General features: G+C 36.4%; 1 protein-coding gene across 5 annotated transcripts in view; it reads right to left on the bottom strand.

Moving 5' to 3' along the window:
• Positions 1-867: 867 nt before the first annotated feature.
• NT5C3A (5'-nucleotidase, cytosolic IIIA) overlaps positions 868-16,009 on the bottom strand; it is a 29,854-nt gene continuing 14,712 nt past the window's right edge. Inside the window, exons 1-11 of one of the 5 annotated variants that reach the window (XM_051610217.1) lie at positions 13,801-13,900; positions 10,600-10,650; positions 8,239-8,391; positions 6,314-6,412; positions 5,830-5,899; positions 5,157-5,203; positions 4,678-4,763; positions 4,337-4,426; positions 2,911-3,073; positions 2,250-2,450; positions 868-1,489 (exon numbers count right to left, since the gene is read on the bottom strand). In XM_051610217.1, the coding sequence (XP_051466177.1) occupies positions 1,388-1,489; positions 2,250-2,450; positions 2,911-3,073; positions 4,337-4,426; positions 4,678-4,763; positions 5,157-5,203; positions 5,830-5,899; positions 6,314-6,412 (858 nt within the window). In that variant the 5' untranslated portion in view covers positions 8,239-8,391; positions 10,600-10,650; positions 13,801-13,900 and the 3' untranslated portion in view covers positions 868-1,387. Of the gene's footprint in view, positions 1,490-2,249; positions 2,451-2,910; positions 3,074-4,336; positions 4,427-4,677; positions 4,764-5,156; positions 5,204-5,829; positions 5,900-6,313; positions 6,413-8,238; positions 8,392-10,599; positions 10,651-13,800; positions 13,908-14,284; positions 14,393-16,009 lie in introns of those variants that run through there. The other 4 variants (XM_051610213.1, XM_051610216.1, XM_051610215.1 and 1 more) reach the window with 4 other exon arrangements.

Below are 16,009 nucleotides of genomic sequence, written 5' to 3'. Positions count from 1 at the left end.
CCTCTGCCACGCATTCAAAAATAAGAGGCTAACTTCAGTTTACTGCAGAGGATGCAGAGGCCGGGGAAGGAAACTACCCCTCTGTCCCGCCTTCTTGGCAAAGTTCCAGTAGGTGTGGTAACAGATGCAAGTCTGCTGATTTGGAACAAATGACTGGTGCTACCAAGTCAGAATTTAGATAATGTGCCACAGGTTGGACAGGAAAGAGGCCATTTCTCTAGGGGATTTCTCTCCCAGTTGCTGGTGGGAGAGAATGCAGGTATAGCCTCTCCCATATTTTATTACAATTCCTCAGGGAACGGAACATGGCAAAGTTCCTGCTATGTATAAAAGAAAGCAACAGTGAATGACTATATTGCATGTTAGGGAAGTTGTATGATTGCCTCTGTTCTACTAATGAATAGAGCTAGTATAGCTGAGACCTCACAGGACTGGGGTCACAACACCATCTTTAACTTCTCCTGCAACATACCAGTCAGCTTCCAAAGCTGGGGCTGTATTCAAATGGCTAAGTCAGCTTTTAAAATCTAAGGTTAAGATCTAGATTTGTTTTGATTTTCTGTGGCTGGAGCAGCTCATTGTGACAATTCCAAGGGAAGTTATTTTAGGTGAGCCATGCTAGATTTGATGTGAAACAGCAGGCTAGAAGTGGAGTAGTACACAAAATAAGATCAGAAAAGGGGCTGAAGTTCTGACTGTGTACTATTAGCTTGTGAAACTAACTGTTGTTACAAATATGAGAAACTTTAACTCAGATGTACTAAATGAAAACATCCTTCCCATTCCACAGAGGATAAAGGAAGAATAAGGATATAGAATGTTTTGTAATGATAAAAATAACTATTAAGAATAAACACTTTGCCTGAATTAGGTGAATAAAGCATTTTTACTGAAGAAAAATATATGTATGAAAAACTGTGAAAAGTCTGTAGCGTATGAGTAAGATCCTTCAAAGTACAGCTGAGACTGAAATATCTTCTTTGAAAGAAGAAAAGGTAACACAAGCACACACACTGCTTATTCACAGAACGTTTACATCTTCAGTTTTACAAAATAGCCACATCTTCTAAAATGCTCCTTTGAAATGTCTGATTAAAAAACAGTGAACCACAGTATCCCATCAGCAGCAGTTTCATATCTATAAATCCAATTGAAATCTAGTTGTAACAGGAGTGTGAGACAATAAAGAAAAGCATTAAGAGCAGTAAAAGGAGCTTCTAGTTGACAATGGATACAATGTATATTTCAAAATATCAAAATGAAGATAAAAGTTTTAAATTAAATTAAACAGTTCTGTAAATGAGTAATAAACACATCTAAGATAGCACACGTGTGCTCTTCTGTCCAGTTGCCTCCTGGAAGGAATGGAGTGACTCGAGACTGCAATTTACAGGATTTTCTGTAGGATGGAGTTGGCAACTTCCAGGGATTCATCTTTCACCAAGACAATATCATAAGAGTCCATATATTTTTCCAAAAGCTCATCTACCTAATTGCAGAGGGGATAAAGAGAAAGACCCACTTAGAAAGACCCACTTAGTTTTAGAATTAATCACTGATAGATTTTTTTGTTAGGAAAATATTGGCCAGTCTTTCCACCAAATTCAGGGAATGAGCCATGCAAATATGTATTGCTCCTATAAGTGAATTCTATAGGATTACAGAGTAGAAGTAGCCTGACTTAACTGTTTGTGCATTCCAGGATATAATACCTCACATTTATTCCAGGATCTCATACACAAAGATACTGAAAGAAAAACTATTTCCTCAGTTTTCCAAAATGCTGAGAGAAAGAGAAAACTGAAGTTTTCCCCCTCCTGAATGCAAATAGATGTGCATTGTAACTTAGCAGTCACTTGTGTCACCTCAAAAAAAAAAAAAGAGACACTGCCTAAATGTCTTATTTGGAACATGAAAATTTTTCTCAATTATCAATCCAGTATTGAAAGGAGGGGGAGGAACCACAAGAATTTAGGAGAGTTAATTTCTCTAGCCTCTGAATTTTACTTCTCAACAAAATACCTTTTCAGAAGTAGTTCAGTACAAAAAAACCAAAGCAATTTATGTGTTTTGTTTTTGTAGCTCATGAGTTAGAAAAAACCTCAAGGAAGAAACTAATGAAAAATGTTTGAAATCTCCAAATGAACAGGGGCCAAACACCTGCTTTGATATCTGAAGGTTATTGTAATGAACCCGTATCCAATTTATGGTATTTCACTCAAAGTCCAAAAGGTTATAAGACTACTCACTTTATCATTGAGATAGCCAATCTTGAGAATGTGTTCAACATTTGCTACTCCATCTGCCATACTTAAGTCTCCTTGGGAATCACCCAGCAGTATGATATTACTGTTGTCTTTCAGTTGTTTGAAGTACTCTGTATTCTTCAAGGCACCATCATGTTTGTTGTAAACATGAATCAATTCTCCTTTAAATCCTTTTAATATTCCCTATTAAAAAAACACACTGAAGTTATTTCTAGTACCATATAGACCAGACAGAATCTAGAATGAAATATGTGATGTTACTCTTGAACTAACACTGAACTATGTAATCTCTGATGATAAACAAGACAAATTACTGTTAAATACTGTAATGTCTGTAATAAGATTGTTAAGACTAGACAGGCAGCAATTGTCTCTACTTGGAGGAGGAGCAGTACCACTGTACTGGGCTGACTGACTGTGAGGCTGTCATTAAGGAAAAGGTATCTTAGTTACAACACACTGTGTTTGAACTGTTCTCCTTTGCTTGTTTTTTGCCCAGAGGAGTGCCGACTAAGGAATTCTAATTTTCTATAGGGCAGGGAAGATGGCTACATCAGATGCATTAAAATGTTAATCTTGTATTATATATGAATAGCTACTAAATACCACAAAATGTTCAATAAGAATGTTCTTTCATACATACATTTTCATCAAAATCCATGAAATTGGAAACCACTTTGACATTAGAATGGTAGACCCCAGCCTGGTGGATAACCTCCTCAAGAATGTCACCAATCCCAGCAGAAAATATGAATACAGGAATATTATGCTCACTGAGCTTATCAAAGAAGTTCTCATATCCTTCTCTGCAACACAGGATGTAAACACAAATCAAATATCAAGTAAAGAAAGCCAAGGAAAGTCAGGGTTTTGAGAAGACATTTGCATAATCTTTGGAAAAGGAAAATTAATTTTGCCTGAGTGTTTCACTTCATTTCCTTTGCCTCACCTTTTCAGATCAGCAAGAACCATCAACATGAGGCATGTAGATTTAGCAAGAAACTCTTGCATCAAGCTACTTGATCTGTATAATTCAGCCCCCTCGTCTAATCTTGTTTTAAAGACTTAAAAACAGTTCCCCCTCCCCAAACACCCCAGAAAGAGCAAGCATCTAGAACTCTCTCTAGCTACTATCAGGCTGTACATGTCCTTTCAATCTTCCTTGCTTAAATATTTGACTTTCTGTAGGGTGGTTAACATTCAAAAAATTTTTGTTTTGAAATTCTGAAAATATTTATTGTCCTAAAAGCTTTTTAGTTTTCAGTACCCAATCAAAACTACGTATAATGTTCCAGGAACAACAGAATGTTATCTCTATGTGCCTTCTCCACACAGACGTTGATAGGTAGAATTTTACATTAAAAAAATAATTATGAGGAAAACTTTTGAGGGAATCTTAGCCTGTGAATGAAGATTCAATCCACATGGACTTAGGCTTTCAACCAGGCTGAGATGGTGTGCTTGTCTGTTTTGTAAAAGACAAGTATTTAGTTGGTGTGATAAACACTTGCACAAATTAAGTCTTGTTTCAGTAATCCAAAATGTAGAGACAATTTTGGAGAACTCTGAAAGAGATGGGAGCCATAGCACATTACAAGCAAGGATTTTGCTGACTTTTAACCTTGCCTTTAGCCATAAATGAAGAACAGTATTTATTGCAACATATGAAAAATATTCCTTGAGTCACTGAATTTTTATATCAGATGAAACTATTACAGGGATTGTTTTTCAAAGGAACAAAGTTGAACTCTGCATTACCTGTACAAAAAAAGAGCCACCAGTGCAGTTTCTAGAGGATGGAAGTCTACAGAAATGAAGTTTGCAGAGATGGGACTCAAACTTTTAAGGTTTTTTTTTTTTTTAAGACCTCTAGTGTATACACTGTGATCATTAAGTGTTTAGCTACAAAATACAAATAAGTGGGGGCATGAAGAGCTCAGTATGTTCCAAGATTATGGTGTCACTCTCTCAGGAATTCATGTGTTTGTTTGGTTTTCCCCTGAAAACAAACAGTAAGAATCTATAGAACATGCTCTGAAACAGTATTGTTCAAATCCCAAGGAACTTACTTCAGCATAACATCAGATTCCCTCACTATTTCAGCAAACTTATCCTTTTGTAAGCCTTGTTCAATGAGTAGTGCATGAGATTTATTGTACCTAGAATATAAAAAAATGGGTGGAAATTGACTTGTAAAGATTCACCTTTCATTAAATCTCATGATGAAAAGCATCCTGTATGGTTAATTCTTGCTCATTCAAGTTCATAGCAAAGCAAAAACAGTTGTTGCACAAGAATACAAGACATAATTCAGTTAATATGTTAGCTGAAAACAAACTGCTGTCATTATTTTGATTTAAAAAACTTAATCTAATCTGAGTACAATTTGAAGATGGGAGGTGTCTCTTACCATTCTACCATATATGGATATTTTTCTTCAATAGTAAGAGCTGGATCAATTTCAATAGCATAATAGGTTTCTTTCAGCTGCAGTAACTGAAGGGGAAAAAACCAACAGATGTTTAATGTCTTTTAATAAAATAATACTTGGTATTTAATCTAACCAATCAAAATAACTTCCTTCATTTTGGTCACGTTATTTAGACAAAATGGAATCTGAAATGCTGTTTCAACTAAGAGTTATCTTGTAAATATATCTAAGAAGAAAATGTGAGTACTGTTAAATTAAACTACATGCTGGTATCAAGTATTCCAATATTTCTGTTCACGTCTATTAGTGACTGGATGCCTTACAGTCAGTGAGACAGCTCAGAGAGCTTTAAGGATTTGAAAGTATTGCTTGTTTCCTTGTGGTGTGTGATTCAATGCACAGTACAGCCAGGTTGTTGTCTGAACAACAAGCCAACAACTAATAGGGTTTCTGTTTACCTTTTTCCGACATTCCTCTGTGATGAGCTTTGAGTTATCAATGACGTCTGGAAGGGGTGCAGAAAAAAAGTGTTAAACAAGATGTTATATTTCTTTTACTTTGCTATATGACACTGGCATAGAAGACAACGCTGGATGACAACCACTGTGTTTTGTCAGAGCTTTTCTTACCAGCAACCAGTAAGGGGAACATTATTCTTCAGAAGCATGCGGATGTATTACCACCCTTTCTCTCACCTCTTAATTAAAATGCTAATTACAACCCTCTTGTCTGTTTCTTGAGATTAACTCTTTCTGAAATCACCATGAGGCATCCTGTATGTTTTAGGATCCCCACTTCATTATTAAATTGATTTTTTTTTTTTCAATTGTTCTAAAAGGCTACAGGATAAAAATGTCAAGAATTAGAAGGAGTTTACTATCTGCGTTTTGCAGGCGTCAGGACTATTATGAGCTCTTAAAAATAAGATAGCCTAACATATCTAGCCAGTAACCTTTATATATAAAACAGATAAGACACTCACTATAATACTTGTTCATTATGATGTACAGATTAGGTAACGAGGCATATAAAATCTCATATTAGGGAATAAGTTGAAGAGAAAATAAAAATCTAGTAAAAACTACAAGGAGTGAACAAACCAATACATATATAAAAAAGGAATGTACTCACTATGACAAGTTGGACATCTTTTTCCATTGTAGGAAAATCTACTTAATGTCATATCAAAATCTGTAATAATCTATTTAAAGAAAGAAAAAGCAAAACTCTCTTACAACATGGACAAAATAAAAGAAAGGCTAGAAATTCTGAAAGATCAGCAATAGTTGCAATTGGGTAGCATGTGTGACAGAAATTGAAGCATTGTAATGTAAAACAGAATATCCCATAAGAATAACTTTGTTCTCACAACATTGTTTTTCTGATTCCTTTGGTCAGAATAATTTCTGAAATCATTAAGCTTATATCAGTTAACTATTGTCTGGCTGAATTAGAGCTGAATCAACAAGGGTTATTAGAAGAGTTAACAGACGTCTAAGTTTTGGAGATTACTTAAAGGCTGACTTCTGTTGTAACTATTCTTGGAATTTTTGGCACAGTGACAATCACATGATTGCTTTCATTCTCAACTGTTTACACCTTTTATTATCTTTACCTGAAGTTTGGCAGCTCCACCTTTGATGAGGCCACAAATAATCTCCTCTACTCTTCCTGGGTCCTTAATATGGACAGTCTTCTTCTGAAATTCGGGCATCTATGAAGAGTAAGAACAAAGACAGAAATATATTTACAGAGGAAAACTTACCAGGTAATACCTGCTGTCCATCAGATTGGAAGCTCTGTATCTATGCCTCATTTCATGTGACATCAAGCTGTGGCCAGGACAGGAAGGCAAGTGTAGAGTGAGAAGAAATAGAATAATACTCTGGATGTACTAACTGATGACTGCAAGTTCTGTTTGCTTTCAATATATGTTTTCATTCTCTCTCCTAATATCAAATTATTCAATAAGCTGACACTCATACAAGAGGTAACTGTATTTGTAGAAAATAAGGGAGCTATAGACAAACAGGACATACGGGATCACTCTGTGGTTCAAATATGCCACAGTTAACACGCCCTTAAAGTTTTAACATAGATACAGAAGACAGGTTGCTATTAGACACCCACTGTTTTCTTGAAAATGCTGCACACGTCAATCAGGTATTCCAATACAAGGCCATACAGTAATCCCTGCTCCCTAGGCAGTCCATCACATCATTTGCCATTAGCTGTTTTTAACACTTTTGAAATAACCCATGCTATCACACCACGTGGATTAAGAATATTTATTGAATATTATCATAGAATCATAGAATACCAGGTTGAAGGGGAACTTAAGGATCAATTATGATAGATGCTGATCTGGTAAAAAAGAGGAAAAAAAAAAAGGGAAACAAAAACCCACGAAAGAACCACCCCTCCAGACAACACCTCCCCAACCTTCATTTACTCTAGAAGTTTCTCTTCAACCTTGCAGAAATGGTAAAATTGACTTACTGACAGAAATCTCCAAATTTGGTATGTATTTCCTTCCTTTATAATAATATATGGACTTCCTTTATAATAATATATGGACTCTTTCTAAAGCAGAGGTATCAGATACTTGCAGTCTGTCTGCATGGGCATTTATGAGTAGTAAATTTTTGTTTGTCTCCTAGCACTTCACAGATGATGAAGTGCTAGGAATTACATTTCTCACATTCTGATCATTCAGTTTTCCTTCTCTTATACCTAGCATGTAACCTTTGCTGCAATGAGCTAATTAAAGGGGAAAAAAGGCATTTAAAAAACCTATCAGCATCTACTTCCAGACCCATTTCTGGAACAAGAGTTGTCATACCACCAATTCTTAATAAGTCTCACAATATTCTTTCTTCCTGTTCTTGATGCTACTAAGCCTTTTGTTTATTAGTAACAACCATCTCACAGTCAGATTGCAATTAGGTTATCAATTGAAAAAGTAGTAATTTAAAGTCTTGCAAACATGCTTTTGTTATGAGAAAGACACTTGTGCATCAGGGAAAAGAAGGAGCTGGAGGTACCTTTAAATACTGGCTCTAGTCCACTCTGCCCTCAGGTAGTAGCAAACTTATTACAGCTACACCATTCTCAGCAGATACCTGTCTAACCCATTCTTCAAAGCCTCCATTCACATTTTGCTAAACTGTATATTTTAGTATTCAACTCTCTTTATGTTCATAAAAGTTTGCTTAATATCTACTTAACCTTCCTTATGGTAATTTTAGGTCATTCAACTTGGAGGAAAGTCATCTTTTCCACAGGTGCTCACTGGTTATTTTTCCCTTCTTTGTGAACCAAAAAACTCCAGTTTCTTCAATCTTCTTTTGCAGAGCACAATTTTTTAAACCTCTGACAATTCTTTGATGTCCTGGCCCATCTGTTTGAACCACACTGGTCTAGAAACACAGCATCCCTAACTGGGTATAATCTTTGTGTTCTGAAAAGGCCTCAACTGACGACCTGCTTTGGCCTATATGTTCAGATAAAATCTTTGCATATACATCTGAATATACTTACTATGTTTGCAGCAATACGGTGATGATTCAAATTCAGTTGGTAATGACCAGATAGTCTTCAAAATTAATCGTAGGCAGAATCAGCTGGTTGCACAAAGTGCTAATTTTACATCTAGTCTTGCTGGATTGTATCTTCCCTTCCATGTCAGTGCTCCTATTTTTCAATATAATAAATAATTCTAATTCCCAGTATGCTTACTGCTACTTTCTGGCTAATATCCTCAAAGACATTAATGAAAACAGAACATAGACATTTTTCTAAAGTCTTCATGACAGGCAATTTACTACTTCTTTGGTTTATAAGTCTCATAAACAAACAAACTGGATTAATTTCATTTAGTTTGGAAGATTTAAGGTTTTCTTTTGCTATTCCATAGCAAAGACATTTTCTGTAAAACTTGTACCTCCTAAACCAAGATTGTTTTTCTTTATGTGGCTGCAGTGCCTTGCTATTTTTATTAGCACAGCAAATTCAAAAAATGTACATTATGATTGGCTTCCAACTATATCAGCTACATCCAAAACTGGGAATCATTGAGAAAGCTATTGAGTGTTTAAACAAAAAATCCTGAAAAATGCCCATTAAAGAATTCCCTAATCTTCTGAGAAATACATCTACAAAGCATTTATAGATATTTATTTACAATTATCAGCAGAAGTATGTCAACTGACCTAGCTTCACAAAATAAACAACAATCTGCAACTCTTTAAAGATTTTTATAGTATTTCTTTTATATGTTTTACAGTGCTGTTAAACAAAAAGTAACCTTATCACTTGTTTGGGGTTCTACAGCATTTTTTCTCAATGAAAAATAAAGCCATTGGACTGTTTTGTAATTTTTTTTACTGTAAATTGACTACTCTAATGCCTTCCAACTACAGAAGGCAAATTATATATGTACTTTTAGACTTGGAAGGCAAAAATTAAACAAAATCTAAATGTGCTTTTGTAAGAACTAGCTAAAACATTTGGTTTACTCATATACTAAGCAACAGACTTCCTAATATAACTGATTTAAATAGAACAGATGTTGGGGGATATGGAGAGACGAGAGGGAGAGAATGTATGAGGAAAGCCGTATTGCCTACTACTGTTTTATTTCAGACTGAGGTCTTTCGTAAGTTTCTGAAACAACCTAAGGAAAAACCTCCTTAGTAAACACTTCAGTAGGTGATGTTAAACAAGACATTGCTTAAGATTCTAAGTATGATGAAAGCTTCCTGCTTTGATGTTGTAAACTGATACTCCTGCTCAAGATCAGTTTTTAAGGTTCATTTATTTCTAATACATCTTTCATTTTGACAGAAGAATTGAAGTGAGTTGAAGACTTATTGAGGGGAAAAAAAGTGTATTCTGCAGCCAGCGTAACTCAGATTATTTCAGTCTTGCAGGCATTTTCATAGGCAAAACCAAGTGTTCATTATGGATATGGCATCTGATAAAGCCTCAAAGACAGTCAAAATAGCCGCTCTCCTCATCATTAGTTCCTTGTGTTCATATTTGCAACTGAACATTAAGTAGCAATTATTTTATTGAGGCTTTATCATTATTAGAAGTAAACAAAACTGTCTAACAAGCAGTCACCAGTTTCCTGGCAAGCTGTTTCCTTCAATGTCTTAAACTTCTGCCCAGCCTAGCTGTTGGGTTTTTGTTGCGTATTTGCCATTCTTCATAGTTCAAAGAGACAAGCAGATTCAAGCTGGAAAGAACTGATGAGACATATGAGAGAACAAAGAGTGAAAAAATGCTAATAAGGAAAGTTCAGTCAATTTGATAAAATTTGTGTTTCTGTTAATTGTTTAAGAAAGCTCTAGGAGTGAACTCAGGATACACAAAAGGCCCAAAATAAAAATCTTCACAGCACCTAACAAAGGCAAGAAGGCCTTTCAAAGCAAGGATCTTCTACCTGTAGGACTAAAACTATATAAACACAGGAAAAGGAATTATTTCATTGTGATGTCTGAAAGTACATAATAAGACTTATGCTCCCCTATTTATTCTGTCATTTTATAAAAGTGTGAGAAGAGTTTTCCTTTCTTACCAAGGACATGTGTATGTTACCGAAACAGTTCAGCAACCAGTATCTCTTTTAAAACACACATTAAAAGATAACAACTCCCAGAGGTATTTAGTGGTTGGCATATATGCTGCCCATAAATATATTTAATATCTAGTCTCTGATGTTTTTAAGGAGCCTTCCAAAGAGAAGCAAGGAGAAAAAAAACCTGAAAAATATTATTTTAAAGGTTGAGCTTAATTTTATTTATGAAGAGGAAAAACAGATCCGCTTGTTTGTGATAGCAGGTAACTGTAATAAGAATGTAAGAAATTCTTGTGTAGCTAACAATGGTATAGTCGTACCTTGATGAATGAACAGTAACGGTTTCACGCAGGTTTGGAAATCCCCAAGTCCTACAAACCACAGAATGGGTCATTTACAACACGGACAGTTCTGAAAATTACAAGTCTATTTAGTACATGAGACGTATCTGTGCAGCTAGGTTAAATAAAGAAGAAAAGTGTTTACTCTAAAGACCATACTGAATTCCAGTTTTGAAACAGTGTTTCTTGTATACAATGGGATAGCAAGAGTGCCAAGAGAGCTGTTTTTATGCTGTATCTGGGTGTTGCTTATATATATTGTTTTCTCAGTATTTCAGACAGTGTATTTCTAAGTGTATGTTGTGTCAGGTGGATTATTAAAATTAAACAAGAGTTGGTTAAACACAGCTGCTATAGTAGGCACATCCAATCAGGTATCCTAGGGAACTAGTAACTGATTGTGTGTACAAAGTGTAATGTTATATTCTGGAGTGAAGACTATGCTGAACTTTAGAATCAACTGAGTTCTGGAGGTAGAACAGTTACTTCCTTACCCAGTAAACCAACAATTTAAGTCCCTATAATTTAAAAAACAGAAGATGTCCAATCAAAAGAAGTGTTGCCAACAAGGCCAGGGAGGTGATTCTGCCTCTCTACTCTGCTCTGGTGAGACCCCACCTGGAATACTGTGTACAGTTCTGGTGTCCTCAGCACAAGAAAGACATAGACCTGTTGGGAAGGGTCCAGAGAAGGGCCACCAAGATGATCAAAGGCCTGGAGCACCTCTGCTATAAAGACAGGCTGAGAAAGTTGGGGCTTTTCAGCCTAGAGAAGAGAAGGCTCTGGGGAGACCTTACAGCAGCCTTCCAGTACTTGAAGGGGCTACAGGAAAGCTGGGGAGGGGCTTTTCATCAGAGAAGATAGTGACAGGACAAGGGGTAATGGTTTTAAACTGAGAGAGGGGAGATTTAGGTTAGATATTAGGAAGAAATTCTTCACTCTAAGGGTGGTGAGGAACTGGAATGGGTTGCCCAGGGAGGTTGTTGATGCCCCATCCCTGGAGGTTTTTAAGGCCAGGTTGGACAAGGTTTTGTGCAACCTGGTCTAGTGGTAGGTTTCCCTGCTCACAGCAGGGGGGTTGGAACTTGATGACCTTTATGGTTCCTTCCAACCTTAATGATTCTATGGTTCTGTGAATAGTAGAGTAACTAATAAAAAGAGGACAACTGTGGGACCTTCTGTTGCTTTCACTATTTGTAATATTAAGTTGGGACGGAGGAGCTGATAAATGACTTGCTACCTTAACTACATAGAGATATTGCTTATTTCACAATCAAATCTAGATACACAGACTGAAATATTACTAGTAATAACTGAAATATAAGAGGTTATAATTGTAAGTCTGCTAAGTCTGCCCCCTCCCTGGAAGTGTTCAAGGCCACATTGAATGGGGCTTTGAGCAACTTGGTCTAGTGGGAGGTGTCCCTGCCAATACAGGGGGGTTGGAACTAGATGATCTTTAAGGTCCCTTCCAACCCAGCTTGCTCTATGATTCTGTGATTCTAAGTAATGCTTTGATCAAGGACACAAAAAATGGGGTGATGTAGTTTTATACTGATACTCTGTAAGCCTACACTACTTGGCAAAATCAAAGTTTTTTTACTTTCCAAAGACTGATCCAGTATGGATGCCTCCCAAAAATCAGTCATGAGAAAATATCCTGCATTATGGGTGGATAAGATTTTAAGGAAACTTCTCCATAATTCCCAATGATTGATAGAGTACTTTGTGAGGTGTCAGAAGTTCTGAATAATAATATGGACTGTTCTTGAATTTACAAATTCATTAAAAACATTCCACAAAATTTCAGATTACTACAATGTTGTAAAAGGCCCAAGACAACAGCTAAGAACTAGCTATTGACAGTATGTGAGTTTCTATTATCACAGAATTTTTTTTCTTTCTACTTCATTGGTAAACCTGCCTTAGATCAGACTAACCTATTAACTTGTGATACAGAGCACACACAAGGGTGAGCTGGCAAGGAAAGGCAACCCTTAACGTTATTTCTGAAGACTAGCTATCACATATACTTACTTATGGACACCTACCAAAAAAGGCAGGGCATGGAATCAATGATAGCTGTAAAATTTGATACTACCCTGGCAAGCCACAGAAAACTGGTTTCAGTACAGAAAGTAAGTCTGTTGACATGACAAAGAAAAAGGGGCACATTCCTTAATTTCCATTTATGCCTTATTTTCCACTCCTTTTTTCTTGTTCATATTATTACAGAAAAGTTTATTTCACCTACTTATTCTAGAAAACAAAGCTTATCAAAAAACTTCTGAAAAGCATGCAAGCTTCCTCATGCAACTTCTGCTATTTGCAATGTATAAGTTGCAAGAAGCAGGGGAACAGTAACAAAACCCACAGAACAGGAATGTGCCCATAGCTTTCTTCCATCTATATATGTTCCTACATAGCTACCTGTGCTCATATGCTCATATATGCATAAACAAAGTCTTGGCTTTCTTTCAGACAATTTGAATTTTGGTCCATGAGTACAACAGAGGTTTCTCTTAGTAGCAACCAGCTGTTAATACGTTTATCTTTTAGACAGGAACATGAAAAGCTACTGGATGTGAGTGTAGTCCCATCAGTCACTCATTTATATGCAGCTAGTCAAGAGAACTGCACTAGTAACCATATAGTCCCCACTAGCATAACCTGAGCTCAGGACAGACATTTACTAATTTGTAATTACCAAAAGAAAAAACATAGTATGTTTGATATTTGTATGATGTAAACTCAAGTATGGTAGGAAACCCTTAGAAACTAGCAATTACCAAATTACTGTCTTGGTAGTTTTACCAAGATAAAGCCTTAGGACTCCTTATCTAAAAAGTAGGAAAATGTTGTTACGGAAGTGAAACAACAGAACATTAAGTATCTTCATGGTTGCTTGATAATATGCTACAAAATTAGATACCCAGGGTTATATGAAATAACTGGAAGTGGCTTCACTACGTTAGCTATTTTAAGAAATGCAATAGGATGTGTACTAAAATTTTTTTCCTGTTTTATTTTGTTTAATTATTTACATTGTTTTACACTGACTGGGCTGGATTCTGATATTTAGTTTGGAAAAATAAAAAAGCATGTAAAAAAATCTGGAGAGAGAGCATTCATAGAAAACATGACAATAGCATTTCTTCTTGTGCTTTTAAAGGAGAGTACCTGTGCGTTGAGCTTAGGGCACTCCTGATTCTTCTGTCCTTGATTTTGTCCTACTGCAACAGCATAGGTGGCAAGCAGAGTCCAGAGACGCAGGGCTTGCATACAGGCTGCCAACAAAAACCAACCAAATCCTTTTAAGAATTGGTCTGTTATATTATGTAATCTTTGCTATTCCTGATGTACAGAAACAAAAGCAGACATGCATGGTACATAGCTTCATCACTGACAATACCCACACTTAAGACTACTGTGATACACATTTAGAAGTAGAGGAACATTTAAGCTGAATTAACCTATTCAATAGAAACTGGTACATGTGTTTATTCCTTCAATGCTGTTGCCAGTTCTGTGCTATCAGCTTTTTATCCTAAAAATACAATTTGTGAAAATAAACAACCGCAACTAATGCCTCAGATCATAATCCTGGCTTAAAAATGCAAGCAGAAGAGAGTCAGTACCGTTGACAGAAGCTGTGCACACTTACCAGAGGGTTTTGCAGGAGCAGCTGCAGAAGCAAAAGAAAATTCCTCTTGCTTGAGAAGCACTAATATAGCAGCACAAGGTGCAGTTGAGGGCGTTTCCAAATACAGCCTGACTAATCCCCGTGCAAAACCCCAGGGTCCTGTGACGCACATCAGCAATGCACAGCAGTTTGTTGTGCTCAGCAGTACAGCCTGACAGGCTTAGAGATGATCAGCTGGTGTACCAACAACAAAACCTTTGACCTTCACTGAATTAACAGCTTTCATGGATGAGGCAGGCAAATTTCGACTACTCTAACAGAGGTAGGCACTTGTTTTTCAAAGCAGAAGTTGACTACTTTGTTACTTTTTAACCCTCTTACAAAAATATTTCCCAGTATTTTATGATTTCCTGTTGCAGACCACAACAAATTTCCTACAGCTCATTGACTTACTTTCATTAATGTTTACAAGGGAGCACACATTTATTTGTGCAGAAACAGCCAACTGATTAATATTTTCTTGGACTTTAATTATCTTTGTGATACTGAAACAGGAAATTAAGAAGGCTTGTTTGCCAGGATTTTTGAGACAAAGCAAATCAACATGCTTTCAGAAGCTTGTCATTAGGCACATTGCCTAATCAAACACAGTAACTAGGCGACACAGAAGATGTGTTTAAAAGGAATCTTTTTTACTGTGAGAGGATGACGGAAGTGTCTGATCTTACACTTCAAAGCTGTGTAAATGCTCAGAAGTGTCATGTGAAGTTAACTCTTACTATAGCAACAGCGCAAGCTTCCCTATCGTATCCCATCATTCATGTTCAACCTTAGGGCTATGATCACTATTTTGGGCTGCCAGAAGCAACCACAAACATCAGGCCAATTCATATGTAGCCACGAATGTGACCAGTGCACATCAGAACTGAGGCAATGGCAGGTGAGTTGCGTAGCACATACAAAACCCTTAATGCTATTAAAAAAATCCCCACATCACCGGGACTCTAGAAATTAATTAGTTATGAAAATTTCCTTTTAAGGAGGATGGGCTGTTTTTCTACATTAAAAAAAACCACACAAAACCAATCAATAGACTTTTTCTGAATGGTACAGTGGATCCATGTAGGTTTTGTGTCTGCATTCCAACTGTAGGCCAGTATGTACTCCTGTCAGGATTCCTCCTACAGAGTACTTCAATTTTTTTTCAGTTGTGCTTGCTGGGTTTTTGAACCCAATGAAACAAACAAGCGAATACTTCAGTTGATACAAAACCTGCAACTTTCTTCAACACTCATTGTCTCAGAATTGAACAAGATCCACCCCCCTCCCCCCGCCCCAAATGTACATGTTAAGGTCTGCCGTAGCCTGAAGTAGCAAAACATTTTGAAAGATAGGTTCAAATTATAACATAATCCCTGCAAAGACTATAGCCAGTAAATTAAGCATACTTGGCATTGGTATTTGCCAGGATTCATAGCTCCTATTAACCTACTGGTTACGGCATTTGCACACTATTGTAGTAGGTAACATACAGGGAATATTACCTTTTATAGTATTTTTATAGTTAGCATGCTCTTGGTTAATAGTATCTCCATAATAATGTTTAGGAAAGCTATGTATAATGCAGTATTTTGAATAAATATTAATTACTTGCAAAACAAAAAGCTGTAACTTATATCACTGCTGATTTCAAATTCTGAAAAATCTTACGAACAATGAAGTAAATGTGCTTGCTAGATGGATAAT

The sequence above is a fragment of the Apus apus genome, chromosome 2, assembly GCF_020740795.1.
Source record: "Apus apus isolate bApuApu2 chromosome 2, bApuApu2.pri.cur, whole genome shotgun sequence".
Taxonomy (NCBI): domain Eukaryota; kingdom Metazoa; phylum Chordata; class Aves; order Apodiformes; family Apodidae; genus Apus; species Apus apus.
Note: the sequence above shows the minus strand (reverse complement) of the source record. Positions and strands in the feature narration are given on the sequence as shown.